We start from the raw sequence: 19,090 nt of genomic DNA on the forward strand, positions 1-19,090 counted from the left end.
AGTTTTGTTTTTTAGGGGATTGGGGATGGGGATGATGTTGTTAGTGTACAAAGCCTATTCTTATGTTTGATAATATTGGTTATCAAGATGTATTAATTGTATGCATTAATTTTGTTGTCGCTCTTGGGTAGTTGTAAGTATCGATTGGCTAATGGTTGTGCTCCTCTCGGCCCTTGGTAATTGTTAGGACCTTAAGTATGTTGTGTGTTGTTAGGGAATGGAGTATGGTACAATCAGATGAATGGGAATCCTTGATCAGTTATCCCGGGTATTCTTCTGTGTAATAGATTAATGAGGAAATAAAGATATATTTTACTTCTGTACATGGTACATACTGCCATTTTTATTAATATTTCATGCATGTAATTTATCAGATATAGCAGTAAACACATTTTAGATCTTGAAAATCGTAGGTGTTTCTAATTTAAGAATTTAAAAAAATCATTAGTGACATAAGCATTGTAATTTGCTTTTAGATACTTGTTTCACCAAACTTAACCTAGAAGATTCAATATCTTATCCATGAACTTTTATTTAGTTTTTTCACATTGGTTCATAAATATTGGGTTTCAATTTTTATTTGGCATATGTATTATTGGAGGGTTTGTGGCTGTGCAATTTGATTCATCAATATTCAAATTAACAATGTGTTAGTTCAACAGTGAAGGTGCGGGTGGTGGTCATGCTCCAGATATTATCTCAGTTTGTGGGTTGAAGAATGTTATACCATCCTCAACAAATCCTACGAAACCTTTCACTCACAACACTATTGTTGAACATATTGACATGCTGGTATTTCTGATTATCAATCTTTTAGAACACATATTCATGTTTCTATTTCTTTTGTTTTGAAATTTTTGTTTTTGTTTTTGTGCTTGAAATTAGAAAGTAGAGAAAGTCTAAAGGTTATTCCAAGTAAATACTCAACTATTTTCTTCTTCTATTCAGATGGTGTGCCATCACTTGAACAAAAACATTAGAGAAGATGTCTTGTTTGCTGAATCACGTATACGTGGAGGAACAATAGCTGCCGAAGACATTTTGCATGATATGGGAGCAATTAGCATAATATCATCAGATTCCCAAGCTATGGGTCGTATAGGAGAGGTATGGAAATCATGCTATTTGATTATGTTGTCCTGGAAATTCATTATTCAAATCTGGGTTCTTTTACATCATTGTTTTCTAGTGGCATTTCTAATGCTTTACCTTCATTGCCTATGTAACTCTTTTTTACCCTTGAGCTTTGATGAATGAAATCTGCATAAATCTTGAGTTAAAATTGTAAGTTTTTATTTGGTAGATAGATTACTGTAATAGCTAGAGAGAACCTTAACATGGAATAAACCTTTTATTGCTTTATATTTATGAAATGTGTACCGTTTACCTCTGAGAATGAACACTTTTCTTATAGGAGTTAACACGATTGGATTTTATGCTGTCTTTATCAGTCACACAACTAGAAGTGTACAAGTGTTGTTCTAGCAGTCCTTTATATCTTGCAAGTAACATATCAGAGATACCATAAATGCAATTGTCTTTGTATCCTCTAACATCAGTTGATTTTGGTTTGTCTAGGAATAAATGAGCTTTAGAGGAAAAAGGCCGTTCTCTCTTTTAGATGAGATTTATCTGGGTGAGAAACATGAGACTCGAGACCCAACAATAGGACCACTAAATGGGTTTCACTCAAATTGTGCTTAGAAATAATCTTATAAATGGACAAAAATTTGCAACTGCAGGGAAATGACATATGAATCACTCCTTCTCAAGGAGGCCATGTCTTTGGCTGATCATACCATGGCACTCATAGACTCAATTGACAATCACAGTCTCTCTATCACCTAGTAAACCTATAATATAATAATGCAATGCCATTTTCCCCATATACTATCTTGGATGTTATCAGATTATAAAAGCAGGTCTCATTTGTCAAGGCCCGTGATGTCACAGATTACTTTTGGTCGGTGGTTTTCAGTGACACAAGACAAGGATTTAAGTTAACATTCATGGAATAATGTTGTTTTCTGGCTTCTTCATGTTTATATTTGGACAAAGGTTATATTGCTAGATTTTGGTGAGCACTCTATACGTATTTTTGGATCCACAATGATTAAAAATCTCCAAGGATAACTTTGTTACAATTTGTCATATCCTACCAATTTTAGATTATATTTGGTTGCTCGATATGATGCCAAATGTGATTTAAATGCTTTCAAATGGTTACTAAGATGCCTAGGCAATTAACTATAGTGCAATTGCAAATCTTTTGACTTTTAGAGTGCATATACATGTCAGGCACAAGGTAAATATGGACCTACAGCAGCAAGACATTAAAACAAACAGTTGGCTTGAAAACTAAATATCATGTGACAGCTCCTGATATTCAACTCCTTGTGACTATTGATGTTAGAATTTAATGCAATTGATTAATGTGAAATGTCAAGAAGCCAAGTACTTGCAATTATAAATTTGCAATTACAATTAGGGAAATATAATCAGATTGAACTGAACCTTATTGAGATTGCAAAGACCATACTTGGCAGCAATTTTACTTTATCCCAAACACAGATCCTCACAAATGCCAGAGCTGGCATCATTGCAGCTCTATCTCCAATGCCCAAAACAGGATAATGCAGCTCCAATTTGACAGTATCTTAGGCATTGTATTTTGCAGGTGAGTGACGTCTATTTGCAGCAACTAAATCTGTGATAGAACTTGATGCTTGGTGCCAAACTCTGGGATAATCCAACAGCGAATACCAGATGCAAAATGTGTAATAACTCCAGCAGCAACTAACCTTCCGAACCACAGTAAACACAGTATGGAAGATTCCCTTAATAATTTGTAGAATTCAACTACCAAACCCTCTTTACCTCAACAATAAATCACTGTTTACCGTACAGGTAAAGAAGTCAACACATATAGACAATGAACACGAACAGCAGAATTATATTCGCAATAGTAGATGAATGATGAATGATGCTTTACAATAATCCCAGACGGGATATAAATACTACTGCCGAACCTTCCCGAAGGAGTCCGTCGGCCACAATTATTCTATCCGTTACAAACTATTTACTGCCGGACCGTCGGCTACAGAATACAGAAACACCGCCGGACCGTTGGCTATAGAAACACCGCCGGACCGTCGGCTACAGAAACACCGCCGGACCGTCGGCTACAGGAACACCGCCGGACCGTCGGCTACAGGAACACCGCCGGACCGTCGGCTACAAAATACCGCCGGAACCATCCAGTCGGCTAACACCATCCCCCCCAAAAAGAAAAGTCGTCTCCTAACGACTGACAAAATATCTGAGACAAATTAACAAACAAAATACATTAACAGAGTGACTACAACAAGAGAAATCTGTTTCTGTCACATCACTTCCACATTCATCCCGTTACATCTATAGCCTCTGCTAACACAATACTATCTCCTCAAGCTGACCTTGATAGCCACCTGTGCTGCTTTCTCTGTTTTCAATTCCGCGGTACCCTGAGCCAAGTGTTGCTGCACTACCTCCAACTGGATGATCAGCTCCTCCCGAGCTCTCTACGCATCCACCAAGACAGCCTTACAGCCACACCTGTTCCCACTGCCTCTGGTACACAGAAAGTCCATGCCTGTAGCAACTTCAACTCTTCTCAACTGGTCAGACTCCCACGACTGATATCCGCCACAACTGGGGGTCCAGGGGGCAACGCCCTCGGCGGGGTCGAGGGGCAGCGCCTCCACGGGGTCTTGGGGCACTTCGAAACCCACACAAAAATGCACGAAACACACCATTTCTGTCATTATCTGCCGATTCTACACTCTTTCTGGCAACCACGGATGCGTCCCCTTCCCTTTGGCATCATCTGTCACTTATTCTAAACAACTTGATTCTGTCGACGTTCTTTTTTTTTTTTTTTTTTAGGTACTGAACCTCTGACTGGCGCCCGCGGCCTTTCTGTCCTCACCCGCAGCCTTCCTGGCATCGCCCGCGGCCTTCCTATTCTCCCCGCGGATCATTAGTTTCAATTCCTCTCTCTTCCTTCGTGATCAAATTTTCGCTGACCGCCACTACCCACTCATAATCTTCTGTGCACCTGTTTCATGGCTCTGAATTTACCGTTGGCTTGGAGATCGCTTGCTTGCTGCATTTGCTTAAAAATTTTCAAAGCTGAACCCTGCAAATCTGACAATGATTGCGTCCCCTGAGACAACATTTGCTTCAGGCGTTTCTTCAGCGGAAGCTTTTCCGTCTTCTCAAACGCTCGAGGAGCTTTATTTCTTCTCCGTCGCCCGCGGGGCTTTATTTTTTTCGCGGAAGCTATTGCTTGCGGGGCCTCTATTTGGTGTTGTCCGCGGGTAGACTTGCCCGCGGGACCTCCGGCAGGTGTTGCCCGCGGGGTTTGACTTGCCCGCGGGGCCTCCGGCAGGTGCTGCCCACGGGATCTGACTTGCCCGCGGGGCCTCCAGCAGGTGCTACCCGCGGGGTCTTTCCGCGGCTTCAATTTTTTTTTTTTTTGTTTTTTTTTTTCCTCCTAAAAGAAATCAAATAAAAAAGGTACCTCCATTTTGCCTCCAGGGGTCGCCATTCTGCAATGACGACGGAGTCAGCTGGCCATCTTGTGACAGCGACGGAGTCTTCCTGGCACCATATATTTTGAATTTGGATTTGTTGACTGCCGGAGGTACTTTCTGCCTGTCCAAAGTTGATAATCTGATCGCTCCATTGTCGCCAACCTTCCGAATTTGATATGGTCCAACTCATTTGCCCTTGAACTTTTCCACTTTGATTTCATTCTGACCGTCGTACGTCTTACGTTTGTTCTGTGCCACCCCCGTTGCCCACTGTGCCTGTGGTCGTCGCGCAACTGGATTATTTCTTTGCTGTCGGTGCCCTTCCACTAATCTTATGCTGCGATGTAACCTTTTCTTTCCGCGCGGTCTATTCACCATGTACCGAACAGTGGGATCTTTCGTTTTTCTGTGTTCAAACTGTATGTTCTTCCCCTCAGCTTCAGCCTTGGCAGCTTTTCCTTCTTCCACTTCCCTGCATTCCTCCGGACATTCGTTTTCCTCCTTTTTCTCATCTTCATCGACCCTTAGCATATTACAACTCGAAAAGAGTTCGTAGTCTTCTATCTGCCAATGGTAAAGGCCATTCACCGAGTCCAAGTCGTCGTTATTCGATCCTCCGTCAAGTCTCAATACTCCTTCATCCGGTTCCATTCTCCTCTTTCCTTCGTCATCACTCTCGCCTTCACTGTCAGAATCTGAAAATGCTGCCTCCTCGCCAACCATTTGCGTGTGCAGGTCAATTATGAATCTTTTGCCTCCGCGCTCCATTGATAGGGTATTGCGTTTCCAATCATGTTTTACTTTTGCTTGCACCAACCAATCTCGTCCCAAAATAGCATCATATCCTTTTTTTTCCAATGGAATAACCACAAAATCCAATAAAAATGGTTGCGTACCAATAGTTACCGTTTGTGCCCTTAAGGTTCCCAACGGTTTAATCCCGTGCTGGTCCGCCGTGAGTAACTGGAATGTAAGTGGCCACAGCGTCGGCTTTCCCAACTTCTTCCAAGTATCCTCAGGCAAGACATTCACGTCGGACCCTCCGTCAACAATTGTCTTTGTCAAAACATTTCCCAAAATCCCCATCTCAACGATCGCCGGATGCCGTTCGGAGGTGAGTGCCAATAGCATTGGGTCTGTTGTCATTACTTCCCTACTATTCCTTCCTGTGTCCTCCGGTGCTTTCGAAAACGGTGTATGATTCAGAATAGCCGTCCGTAACCGGGGCATTGTGAGAAGGAGGTCACTTATCTTGACCGGTATCTCCGTTTGTAAGATCTGTCGTACAATGCTTTGTTCTGCGAAGTTCTTTGCTCAGGTGCCGGTGATGTCCTTCAACTGAGATGTTTCCGCCGACGATGCCTTTGCAATGTTCGCCTGCACTTCCCCCACTTTTCTCTTTTCCTCCGCTTGCCTTCGTGTAATTGCCAGAACCTCCTCTACATCCGTGCCGACAGCGATCAAGTTTACTCCAGCCTTTGGACACTTGGAATCTTCGTGATTGCCGGGTCCGCACCATCTGCATAATAATTTCGGTGTATTTGCCGCTGTACAATCCCGCACAAAATGACCCCACAATTTACATGCTCGGCATTGAACGATCGGCCGTCTGTTTGCATCATACTGAGTTCGACTTCGGCTCCCATTATTATTGTTATTGGTTGCATTGTTGTTATTTTGCCCTCTGCTATTATTCCTGTATCCTCCAGATGTAGCACCGGCAGTATTCGTGTTTCCGCTACTACCCGATGGGAAAGCCTCCTGTGTGAGAAACACCTGCGGAGATCCTCTTGTCTTCATGTTAAAGGGGCACTCCTTTGTCGAATGGCCCATGATTTGACAAATGTCACAGAATTGGTTCTTTAGACACGATCCTTTAGTATGCCCGTCTATCTTACACTCCGTGCACCACAGCTCACTGCCTTTTGGCTCCTTCTGCATGTTTTTAAATTCCTTCATTATGCGAACCATATCCTTCTGTAGGGCACGAACCTTCTTGCTGCTGCCTTCGTCGTCGCTACTATCATCTCCGGCAGGCTCGTCGTCATCAGAATCAGAGGAGCTAGTTTTCTTCTTCTTTGTCTTCTGCTCACTTTCAAGGTCCAGTGCTCTGTTATACGCGTCCACATATGATGACGGTGGCACAATTTTCATTTTCCTCCACAACTTCGAGCGTAGGCCGTCCACAAACCACCTTTTCTGCAATCCGTCTGCTGGCTTGCTTTCCATTTTGTTTATTAAGTCTTTCAATCTCCTGGCGTAGACACGGACAGTTTTGTGCTTCCCTTGCTTGGTATTGAAAATTTCCGCTACAATTTCATTATCATCCCGTAAGAGTTTAAATTCCGCCAAAAACTCCTTTTTAATGTTATCCCATGTATCCAGCTTCTGCGGATCCATATCCGAAAACCAATCAATCGCGACACCCCGTAGGGTTGCCGGAAATTGCCTGGCCCATTCGTCGGCATCTGTGATTCCATTTGCCCGCCAGATCGTCTCACATGTCTTACAATGTCGGAGGGGGTCGACTGTACCATCGCCTTCAAATTTTGGTAATTTTTCTTTGGGTCCTGCCATAACTCTGGAGGTCTGCACTCCTACAGTGGTCGGCACTCCCACACCGGCAGGCTGAACTCTCACACCGGTGGTCTGCACTCCCACACCGGCAACGGCGCCAAATGTTTACCGTACAGGTAAAGAAGTCAACACATACAGACAATGAACACGAACAGCAGAATTATATTCACAATAGTAGATGAATGATGAATGATGCTTTACAATGATCTCAGACGGGATATAAATACTACTGCCGAACCTTCCCGAAGGAGTCCGTCGGCCACAATTATTCTATCCGTTACAAACTATTTACCGCCAGACCGTCGGCTACAGAATACAGAAACATCGCCAGACCGTCGGCTACAGAAACACCGTCGGACCGTCGGCTACAGAAACACCGCCGGCTACAGAAACATCGCCGGACCGTCGGCTACAGAAACACCGTCGGACCGTCGGCTACAAAATACCGCCGGAACCATCCAGTCGGCTAACAATCACTTCTTAGCCACAGTGGCAACAGTAGAGAAGACAATTATAAATCTCAGAATTTAATCCACAATACCTCAACTATGGATTAAATGCACAACCCAGCTCCAAACCCTTAAACCTCACCAAGGCACTTGAAATCACCAAACTCATAAACCCTCACAAGGAGACAAATAAAATCAAATAGACAATTGGATGATGCATTTGCTTCATGAAGGCACCTTTTATAATCCACTTGGCTTCACCAATACACCATTTATTACAAGCTTCCATTAAATTCTTTTAATAAATAACTTTTCTAGCACATGGCTTCATGAAGATGCTTTTCATTCAAGAAGCTTCAACTTCACAACACCAAATTATAACATGAAATAATATAAAGCGCTTTGATAATGATAAAGCCTCATTAATAATTTAATAATAATTTGGCCACCAAATAATAATAATTCCCAAAATACTATCCTTTAAATATGTCATCAAAAACAGGAGATGTGCCTATTATTTCCCCATGTGACTAAATGAACTTTCCTAAAATAAAAAGGGTCCCTCTCAATCATCACCCAACTTGCCATAAATAGCAAAGTGCATGAAACTAAGCCCGAACAATGTCCAATCTTGAGTCAAATGAAAATCAAACTGGAACATGCTGAACTGTGAAGAAGACAAGACCCTCCATAGCCAAGCCTCTCTGCCTTAGAAGACCCTCTATCCACAGTAATTAACCTACAAGTATCATAATAATAGGCTACTCTCTCAAACTTTGATGCTGGCAAAAATGGGGACATTATAGTCTGTCCTCCCTAAGATTGCTTGTCCCCAAGCAATTTCAAAAACAAATAACAAATCATTCCACCTGGGTCCCAAGGATAGAATCGTGTATTGTCCCTATGATATAAGGACTCTCTAACCATTTCTTATCAAGAAACATGTGCCTGAGGTCTGACAATGTCTCAAATTATGCTTTGCAAGTTTAGAAAATTAGTAGCAAAGCATGTGACTCCTACTCGTACAAGATCCTTACCACTAGTGTGCTCTCTCATAAGACTCAAGACCCATGTATGATTGTAGATGTACTTCACAATATTCCTTCCATCTTCAACCACCTTCTCCACCTAGCTCAGTTTCCCTAGATCCTCAAGAAGCAAGTCAAGACAATGGGAAGTACAAGAGCTCCAAAATAATGTGGGATGCCTCTCCATCAGAAGTCTACTAGCTGCCACATACGCAGCTGCATTATCAATCACAATTTGGATGACATTAACCACTCCCACTTCTATTACCATCTCATTCAACATGTTGCACAAATTTTCTGCATTTTTTACTTGATCAGAGGCATCAACTGATTTTAGAAATACCAACTGCCCCCCTGAAGCAACTATGAAGTTGATGATCATCCTGATCCTGCCATCAGTCCACCCATCGGATATAATAGTGTAGCCTTTCTATTTCCAAACTTTATTTTGCTCTTTCACAATCCGGTGAATGTTTCTTACCTCACTGTCCAACAACGACCCACTAACCTCCTAAGGAGTTGGGGGCTTGAACCCGTTACCAGAAAAAAAAATTGAAGTTGCCACTTGATCCTAATATGGACTACATAAAGCATTGAAGGAAATATCATTGTGGATCCAAAATCTTGTAATTGCCACTTTTGTCTTCTCATGCATCTCTTTGTTCCATGTAGTGCCTAGCAAGTCAAGCGGAGTACCAAGAGTGTTGCGTGGAACCCAAAAGTCTGATAAAGACCCACCCCCACTTCCCGACCCTTGTATCCACGACCCAATAGAAGAAGAAGCCTCTCCTCCTATTTGTGATCTTGTAGAACTAAGAGTCCCCATTGGGGCTGCCATGGCCTCGAATGTCCTCTTTTTTGCTGCCTTATTTTGTGCATATTATTGAAGGCTTGTCAAAGCCTCTCTTGTAGCCTCTTCCAGACATGCATCACATGGTGTAATATCATTGCATAGAATGTTTGCAAGATGGTATTTCAATCGAGTAATGCTTGAAGTCATATGCTTATGACAAAAGATACATTCGACATGTCCTTTGCCTTCTCCTGGGATCCCATATTTTCATAATGCGTCCTCTCTATCACCAACCATCTTGTGAAGTTTGAGAACCTAGCAAAAAAGATACTTTACAATTAGATGTTAGAAGCGTATAATGAAATTACAATTATCAATATTAAATTATCAAATGTATATCAGATATATACTATTTTTAAATTGCTCAACCAAAATATGTAAAGTTTTTGCAAGTTCTAAGACTTAATCAGAGATCAGATTTGACCTTCCTCTCCTTGTAGCTTGCTGTGAATATCTTCAAAGTATTGTCTTGAATTAAATTAGAAATACAATTTTGAAAACTATCTTTGCTTCTGCAAGTTGTATATGGGCAGTATTGACTAAGGAGCACACTATTTTGTGTTCTTGTGTGCTCTTAGACTTCAACCATGCCCTTAATAAATATAGAAATCAAGAAAAATGTCCATAGAAAGGACATGTCTCTTCCAAATTCTATTTTGCCTAATCTCTAGAAGTTGGCGACTTTCCATTAAATTAGTAAGTTTAAACACAAACCAAAACAAAGGAGTTCAAGTTAGTTTTAAACTAACAAGCAAGGATTGGCGCCGATATCCTTAAGAGAACAATGCAAAGACGTAAATCAATATTTATCATGCCATATCAAATCAGACCGATCTGTTATTAGATCAGTATGGTTACAAGTTACAGAATTAACACTTCCTCTTAACTTGATAATTATACTGAGAGATATCATATCTAGCAACATCAATAAAGATGAACAAGCAAGACTTGATACTCTATATCTATCTGAATCTTCTTAGCATGTGGTATCATAGAACATATGATACAATGTCATATTATTAATCTCGTGATATGACAAATCACTGCTACTAGTGATAACAGTATTGCAAAGAATACAATATACAGGATAAATTTGAAGAATAATTTAAGTTCTTCATTTATCCAAGTTGTGACTCATAGATACTGGTATTCTTATATCACAACATGATTGTAAGTTAAGATCTACCAGTTCACAGGATAAACCCCAGAGAATAATAAAATTCTTTCTTTTATCCAAATTGTGACTTATAGACATAGCAATGTCTACATCACAATATGATCTTGAACTCATCTAGATCTTTCAGTAGAACTCTACTGTTTAGCACATTATCTAAGAGATCGTCATCTCTCATAATGTCTTTTATACAAGTGTTCATTATCTCAGAGATAGTCACCTCATAAATAATGAATACAAATGGTGGAGCCCATAATAGTAAATAACTTGACAATAAAATTATTTTATTAATAATTTAAAGAATACAAATGGATTACAATTCAACCATACCAAGTCTTCTCCTAAAGTGGTCTAACTTCACTCTAGATATAGGTTTGGTGAGTATGTCTGTTGTCTGGTTTGCAATGCAAATGTATTCTAATTTTATAGTATTCCTGTCTACCATATTTCTTACATAATGGTAAGGAATTTCAATATGCTTGGACCTATGATGAAAAACTGGATTCACTAAAAGCTTAATGGAACTCTGATTATCACAATGAATAATTGTAGGATTCATGGCTTGCCCAAATAATCCCACAAGTAACTTACTTAGCCAAACTATTTCTCGAGAGGCCATTGTTGGTGCAATGTATTCGACTTTTGTGGAGCTTTGAGCTACTGAAGACTATTTTCTACATATCCAAGATATCATTTCTAATCCTAAATTGAAACAGCATCTTGAAGTATTTTTCCTGTCTTTAACACTTCCACCCCAATCTGAATCGGTGAAGCCAACTTTCTCATATTTGAGTCCAAGATTAAGAGTTCCTTGTAAGTATCTCATAATGTGTTTAACTGCAACTAGGTGAATCTCCTTTGGCTCTCACATAAACTGGCTTAAGGCATTAATAGCATCGTAAATATCAAGTCTTGTATTTACTAAGTACATAAGGGACCCAATCATCTTTATGTAGAGAGTAGAATCTATGGAAGGTGATTCTGCTGCTACTTCTTTAAGTTTATGTAGATTAGTCTCCATTGGAGAAGAAATAGCCTTAAAATTCCACATTCCAAATCTCTTCAAAATGTATGATGTATACTTCCCTTGATTAAGTATGATACTGTCAAAATTCTGTCGTACTTCTAGTCCTAGGAAGTAATGAAGGAGTCCCAAGTCTTTCATCTCAAATTTTCTAATTAGAGCTTTCTTGCATTGATTTATGAGATGATCATCACCTATTATTAGTAAATCATCAACATACAGTATCAAAATTACTATATCATCTTTATCTCTTTTATAATATAAATTTGGATCGGCTTCATTTTTGGAGAATCCTAAGCCAATGAGATGCTTATCAATTCTTTCATACTAAGCCGTTGGAGCCTGCTTAAGCCCATAGAGAGCTTTCTTGAGCCTGCAAACAAAAACATTAGGATAGTGAATTTCAAATCCTTCAAGTTGCTCCAAATATTCTTCATCTGTAATCTTTCCATTTAGGAATGTTGTTTTTACATCCATCTAATGTACTGTCCATCCCTTTGATGCTGCAATTGTTAGGACTGCTCTTACAGAGGTATATCTAGCAACAAGAGTAAAAGTTTCTTCATAATCAATCCCTTCTTTTTGAGAGAATCCTCTGGCTACAAATCTAGCTTTATATTTCTCAATGCTACCGTCAGCAACATGCTTTATTTTAAATATCTAGTTGGAAGAAACAACAGATTTTCTTTTAGTTCTTGGAACAATTTCCCAAACATCATTCTTCATAATAGATTGTTATTCTTCTGTCATAGCTTCTTTCCAAGCTGTATGTTTAATAGCATCTGAAAGATTGGTTGGTTCTAGTTTGGACAAATCATTCATATTTGCTATATAACTAGAAAATCATTTAGGTCTTTTTCTTTCTCTTACAGTTCCAGAAGGTGCAGCAAAGTCTTGTGCTTCCTCGATTGTTTTAATGGCCCAAAGTGGTCTTTTCTTTGAATTTTGAGTTTCTCCAAGATTTAGATTTTGAATTTCATCTTCAATTTCTTCTATGTTTACCCTCTGAGACTCAGACTCGGTATTTTTTTCAGAATTAGGTAAAGGAGAAGCTTCTTTATAACTTAGGGCTCTTTTGAATGCTAGATCTTCTTCAAAAATTACATCCCTACTAAGTTGAATACTTTTCTATCCAGGTATGAAAATCCTATATGCTTTAGATGTTTCACTATACCTTACAAAAATACCTTTTCTCCCAGAGGGTTCTAACTTGGTTTTTTTTTCTTTTGGAAGATGGATATAGACGGGGCACCCAAAAATCCTAAGATGACTTATATTGGACTTGACCTTAATAAATACTTCTTCAAGAGTTTTATCTCTAAGGTAATAGTGAGGACTTCTGTTTTGAATATAGACAGCAATACAAGAGGCTTCTGCCCAAAGATAATATTCTAAATTTTGATCAAATATTATAGCTCTAGCAGCTTCTATAATTGTTCTATTCTTTCTTTCTGCTACCCCGTTTTGTTTTGGATTATAAGGAACGATGTACTCCGTCTTAATTCATGTTTCTTTACAAAACCTTTTAAATAGATCTGAGGTGTATTCCCCTCCGTTATCAGTGCTAAGAGTTTTAATTTCATGTCCTGATAAGTTTTTTGTTAATGTTTTGAATTCTTTAATTCTCTTTAGAATTTCTTCTGATTCTTTGCATTGTAAGAATTAAATCCATGGTTTCCTAGAGAAGTCATCTATGAACAAAATATAGTACGAAAATCCTCCAAGAGAAGGAACAGAGATGGGTCCACATAAATCTAAATGAATTAATTCCAAAACATTATTTGTTTTTCTAGTGTTATCATGAAATGGACTTTTGGTGTTCTTACCCAGAGTGCACCCTTTGCATATGCTTGAGTGGTCTTTATTTAGTTTAAGTAAACCAGTAACCATCTTCTCCATAGTTGATAAGGTTTTGAAATTTAAATGCCCTAATCTTCTGTGTCATATTTCATTTATGTCTGCAGCTTCACGAATTAAGGCTTGAATAGGTTGACTAGATTCTGAATTTAATTCATACAAATACCCCTTTCTTTGACCAATCAACTTCGCTTTCTTAATTGAGGAGTTCTTTGCCCAAGTTAGTATGTTAACATCCATGAATGCAACATTATGCCCATCATCTTCAAGTGTTGTAACCGAGATTAGATTTCCTTTTATTCCTGGTACGTAGAGTACTCCTTTAAGAAGAGAATTTCCTAATTTTAGTTTCAAAGTGCAGTTTCCAATTCTTTCGACGAAATGTGCTTAATTATCACCAATGGTGACTTCACCATTAACCTTTTCTGATATAGAGTCTAGTGCTTCTTTGTATCGTATTATATGTTTAAAAGATCCACTATCAATTACCCATGCTTTACTTGAGATTTCATTTGATAGTGATGAATACAGTACACAATTCTCCGGATCATGGTTATTTTCTTCCCTTGTAACATTTGTACAGTTCACTTGTTGCTTAGAACTTTTAGGACAATTAGATCTGTAGTGTCCAAACTTTTCACATCTAAAACTCTTTATTTTGGATAGATCTTTCTTGGGTTTCTCATTCTTTTGATTTTCCTTTTTCTTCTTGAAATGCTTCTTCTTGCCCTTATAGGAGTTTGTATTAAGAACATGAAGTTCTTCACCTTCTATTTTCAATTTCCCTCCTTTCTTTAGTTTTCTGGATTCTTCTTGAAGACAATCTCCCTTAAGTCTATTGAAGTCAGGAAGTTTATCTTTGACACTTATTCTTTGTGCAAAAGTTTCCCATGAATCTGGTAATCCATCTACAACCATTAGTGTTAGTTTTGTGTCACTATTGATGGTTTCTATACTTGAAAGCTCATCTCTTATACTGGCAACCCTTAGAAAGTAAGAATTTATTGATTCTCTTTTCTTTATTTGTATGTGATTTAGTTGCCTTTTTAGTGCGAGAACTCTAGTTGCATTGTTGACCTCATATGCATTTCGTAATGCATTCATCATCTGAAATGTTGTCTAATGTTTTGTTAGCATAGGTACAATATCATTCTTTACTCCATCTAATATGATCTGAATGGCTCTTCTATTTCCTTTACTCCAGATAGATTTATGAGGTTCAACTGGAGGTTGTTTGGATGCTGAATCAACAAATTGTTTTACGTCATTTTTTTCAAGAATCATCATGATTCTAAATTTTCAGGCATCAAAGTGTTATTTCCCATCAAACCTGTCATCGGGTTTGATTGTGTATGCCATTGAAGATAGGAGATAGGTGCTAGAGATATATAAGGTCTGATTGCTTAAATTTGTAGAGGCTAGGTTCGACTACCACAGCTCTGATACCATGTAAAGTTTCTGCAAATTCTAAGATTTAATCAAAGATCAAATTCGACCTTCTTCCTCTCCTTGTAGCTTCTTGTGAATATCTTCAAAATATTATCTTGATTTAAATTAGAAATATAATTCTGAAAACTGTCTTTGCTTCTGCAAGTCGTATATGGGCAGTATTGACTAAGGAGCATACTATTTTGTGTTCTTGTGTGCTCTTAGACTTCTACCATATCCTTAATAAATATAGAAATCAAGAAACATTTCCTTAGAAAGGACATGTCTCTTCCAAAGTCTATTTTGCCTAATCTCTAGAAGTCGACGACTTTCTATTAAATTAGTAAGTTTAAACACAAACCAAAACAAAGGAGTTTAAGTTAGTTTTAAACTAACACACAAGGATTGGTGCTGATATCCTTAAGAGAACAATACAAAGACTTAGATCAATATTTATTATGCCATATCAGATCAGACCAATCTATTATCAGATCAGTATGTTTACTAATTACAAAATTAAAAAAAATATAATATAAATTAGAATATTATATACATATATTCATGCAATATTATATAATTTTTAACATACAGTCCTATATTATTTAATAATATATTTTATTTTATTATGTACTCATACAAGATTTAATAATAAAAACCAGATAATAGCATACAGTAATGTACTATATGAAATGATAAATTATAAAATATTACTATTACTATTACTATTTAATAATACCATTACTTGTATATTTTTTAAGTGTATTTAAAATTTTGGATTTTAATTAATTAGAATTTAATGCAGTTCATATATTATTGAACAATATAATAAAAAATTAACATACAGACTTACAGTATTACAAAAAATTGAATTTAATATTAATGATGCAGTTTTTGAATTTCATTACATAAATGGCAATAAAATTCTCATATGAAAACAAGAATGACTTAGTAAAATGGTAACTTACCTCTTATTGGTTCTGCCTATTGATTTCGCTATAGAAACCAACGGATTCAAGCTAGTCAGTTTTGCTAGTTGGTTCTGAAACAGCAACCAGTCAATTCCAACCTTTCTGCTTTTCTGCTAGTCGAGAAACCAGTGCCTTCGCTTGCTATTGCAAAAATAACAGTGGTCAACAATAATATGATTATGTATTAAACATAGCTGCTCGGGCATACAAGACAAAAAGTTAAACCAAGTGATATTATTTTATAAATTAAATGGTCAACGAAATTTTCGTTTTCAACTATGTTTATGCATGAAATTTGGCACTATTTACTACAAAAAATTGTAGCGATTATTTACAAATCACAGTGCCGAGAATTGGTGTGTTTATTTCGTTCAACTCTTTGACCCGCGAAATACCACATGTTTGGTGATATTTCACCGTTTTTTTTAGCCATGCTCATCATAATCTATAGATACAGGATCATCACCAATTGTTGCTATAGGAAATTGAATTGTTTCTGCAAATGGTGTAAATTGTGCCCAACTCCACTCAAGTGAGTGATCAACATCAACCTCTAAAAGTAGATTTTCATTAGACAATGTTGCATCCATCTCGAACATAGGATTGTCCACAAAGTGAACCTCAACATTGTGTTGATCTATACTATAACATGATATTGTCTCTACATCGCTCACCTTAAAATAATAACATGTGCATTTTGTACTATCAACAACGAACAACTGAACATCTAAGGTACGGCTGCTAAGTACCTCACTAGATGGCTCATCTAGCATGGAAGTAGCTATTGCTATGACAGTATCTTCGCACGCTCTCACTTCCACTATCACTGCATCACCATTAAATGCACGATCCTAGGAACTCAATTGCATCACCTGACTTGTCTTGACATGAATTCCAATCACACCCTTCGTCCAATGTGTCCAACACCTTAGCACTGACATGTGGTAACTCAAAAGGAGTGTCCCACACATTGGTAGCTACCTCTATATCATCACAATGCCAAAAATCTTCATTGTCATCAAGCAAATCAAAACCAATATCCGTGCTACCTCCTCGCATTCTCTATAATATCCCCATCACAAAATTAATTATTAATCAAACTATTGTTAATGGGCCGATTGATTTAATATATCTCACACTCATTTTTGTTTTGTATCCGTAGTTTGCATTGTCGTCGGCTATCTTTGTACACCCTCGGAAAGCTTTCCTCAATAGGTATTTAAGCACAATTTGTAGGTAGTCTTTAGGTATGAAATTTGGATTATTTTCTTTGTACTACAAATTCCTGTTGGAGTTCTCTATTGTTTGTCATTTCGGAAGTGAAAGACTTTCCTTATTTGGTTTATCTGGTTTCAGTGGGATTTAACCCTCACCCTATTCCGTCACCTGTAACACTACGCTTGGATCTAGCAAATTGGAGCATCATCTTTCAGCAAATATTTATTGACGGATTCTCATGTTCAAATCCTTATTCTTGTTTGGTTTGGTATAATAAATTCGAGATAATTAGTCTATGGTGCATAACTATCTTCCATCCATACTTCATCCACAACTGGCAATCTTCCTTGTAACTCAGTACTGTAACTCTACCACCGTACGGCCCTCATCACTGAGCTGTTACACCTCCAGCGTACGGCCATTTGGGCCTACTGTATAGCTGCCACTTTCTCTACCGTACGGACCTATTGTTTACTCCTGCTCACCACACCTTCTTCCTAGGCATTGTACGGTTTTCCTACAACCTTGTCATATGGTCATTCAGGGTGTGTAATTGTTCGTTTAGCAACTGTGACAAAAGGAACATCACATTCTCGAAGACCTATAAAGAAAAGAAGTCATCTACATAGTTGCCCTATCAATTATTATTGGATCTGAAAAACCTTGCATCCATCTTTTTCTGATGTTGTTTAAGCGTTTCCATGCTTTCTATCTGAGCATTTGTTTCATCCCTGAGATTTCTTTGGGTATAGTACCTACTCAGAATAAACCCCCTATCTTTGTCCATGAATGCTGAATACCGAATTCCAAAATAATGCACTGATCAAATAGTCAACTAAGCCCGATTCCTAAAGGCTAGCAGGAAACCGCTCTAATACCACTGTAAGAACCCCAACTGCTTCTAACTCCAACAACATCAAATTACTTTACTTTTTAGATGTTTGACATTTTGTCAAACACTTTGCATGCATCCTCTATCTCGTTGTCATTTATTTTCAGATTGTAATTGGTTGCTTGATATGATGCCAAATGTGATTTAAATGCTTTCAAATGGTTACTAAGATGTCTAGGCAATTAAGTATAGTGCAATTGCAATTCTTTTGAATTTTAGAGTGCATATAGATGTTAGGCACGAGGTAAATATGCACCTACAGAAACTTGACATTAGGACAAACTGTTGGCATGAAAACTAAATATCATGTGACAACTCTTGATATTCAACTCCTTGTGACTCCATTGATTTTAGAATTTAATGCAATTGATTAAAAACTGAAATGTCAACAAGCCAAGTACTTGCAATTATAAATTTGCAATTAATTGCTTCACAATTAGGGAAATTACAATTACATTGAAATGAACCTGATTGGGATTGCACAGACCAGGCTTGGAAACTATCTTACTTTATCTCAAACACAACTCCTCACAAATGCCAGAGCTGGTATTATTGCAGCTCTATCTATAACGCCCAAAACAGGATGATGCAGCAGCAATTTGACAGTATCTTAGGAGTTGTTTTTTGCAGGTAAACAATGTCTATTTGCAACAGCTAGTCCTGCAATAGAACTTGGTGCTTGGTGCCAAACTCAGGAATAATCCAACAGCAAATACCAGATGCAAAATAACTCCAGCAGCAATTAACATTCCCAACCACAGTAAACATAGTATGGAAGATGCCCTTAATAATTTCCAGAATTCAACTATCAAACCCTCTTTACCTCAACAAATCACTTCTCAACCACAATAGCAGCAGTAGAGAAGACAATTATAAATCTCAGAATTTAATCCAAAATACCTTGGCTATGGATTAAATGCACAACCCAACTCCAAACCCTTTTATCTCAGCAAGGGACTTGAAATCACCAAACTCATAAACTCTCACAAAGAGACAAATAAAATCAAATAGACAATTGGATGATTCATTTGCTTCATGAAGCCACCTT

At 38.0% G+C, this 19,090-nt stretch overlaps 1 protein-coding gene across 1 annotated transcript in view; it reads left to right on the plus strand.

The window, feature by feature from the left end:
• The window catches only part of URE (urease), a 356,063-nt gene that overhangs the window by 281,416 nt on the left and 55,557 nt on the right, over positions 1-19,090 (plus strand). Inside the window, exons 13-14 of the mRNA XM_089792332.1 lie at positions 663-792; positions 949-1,107. Coding sequence (XP_089648458.1) covers positions 663-792; positions 949-1,107 — 289 coding nt within the window. The remainder of the gene's footprint in view (positions 1-662; positions 793-948; positions 1,108-19,090) is intronic.

This window comes from Cupressus sempervirens, chromosome 7 (genome assembly GCF_028749045.1).
Source record: "Cupressus sempervirens isolate cs-2001-9-10 chromosome 7, ASM2874904v1, whole genome shotgun sequence".
Lineage (NCBI taxonomy): Eukaryota > Viridiplantae > Streptophyta > Pinopsida > Cupressales > Cupressaceae > Cupressus > Cupressus sempervirens.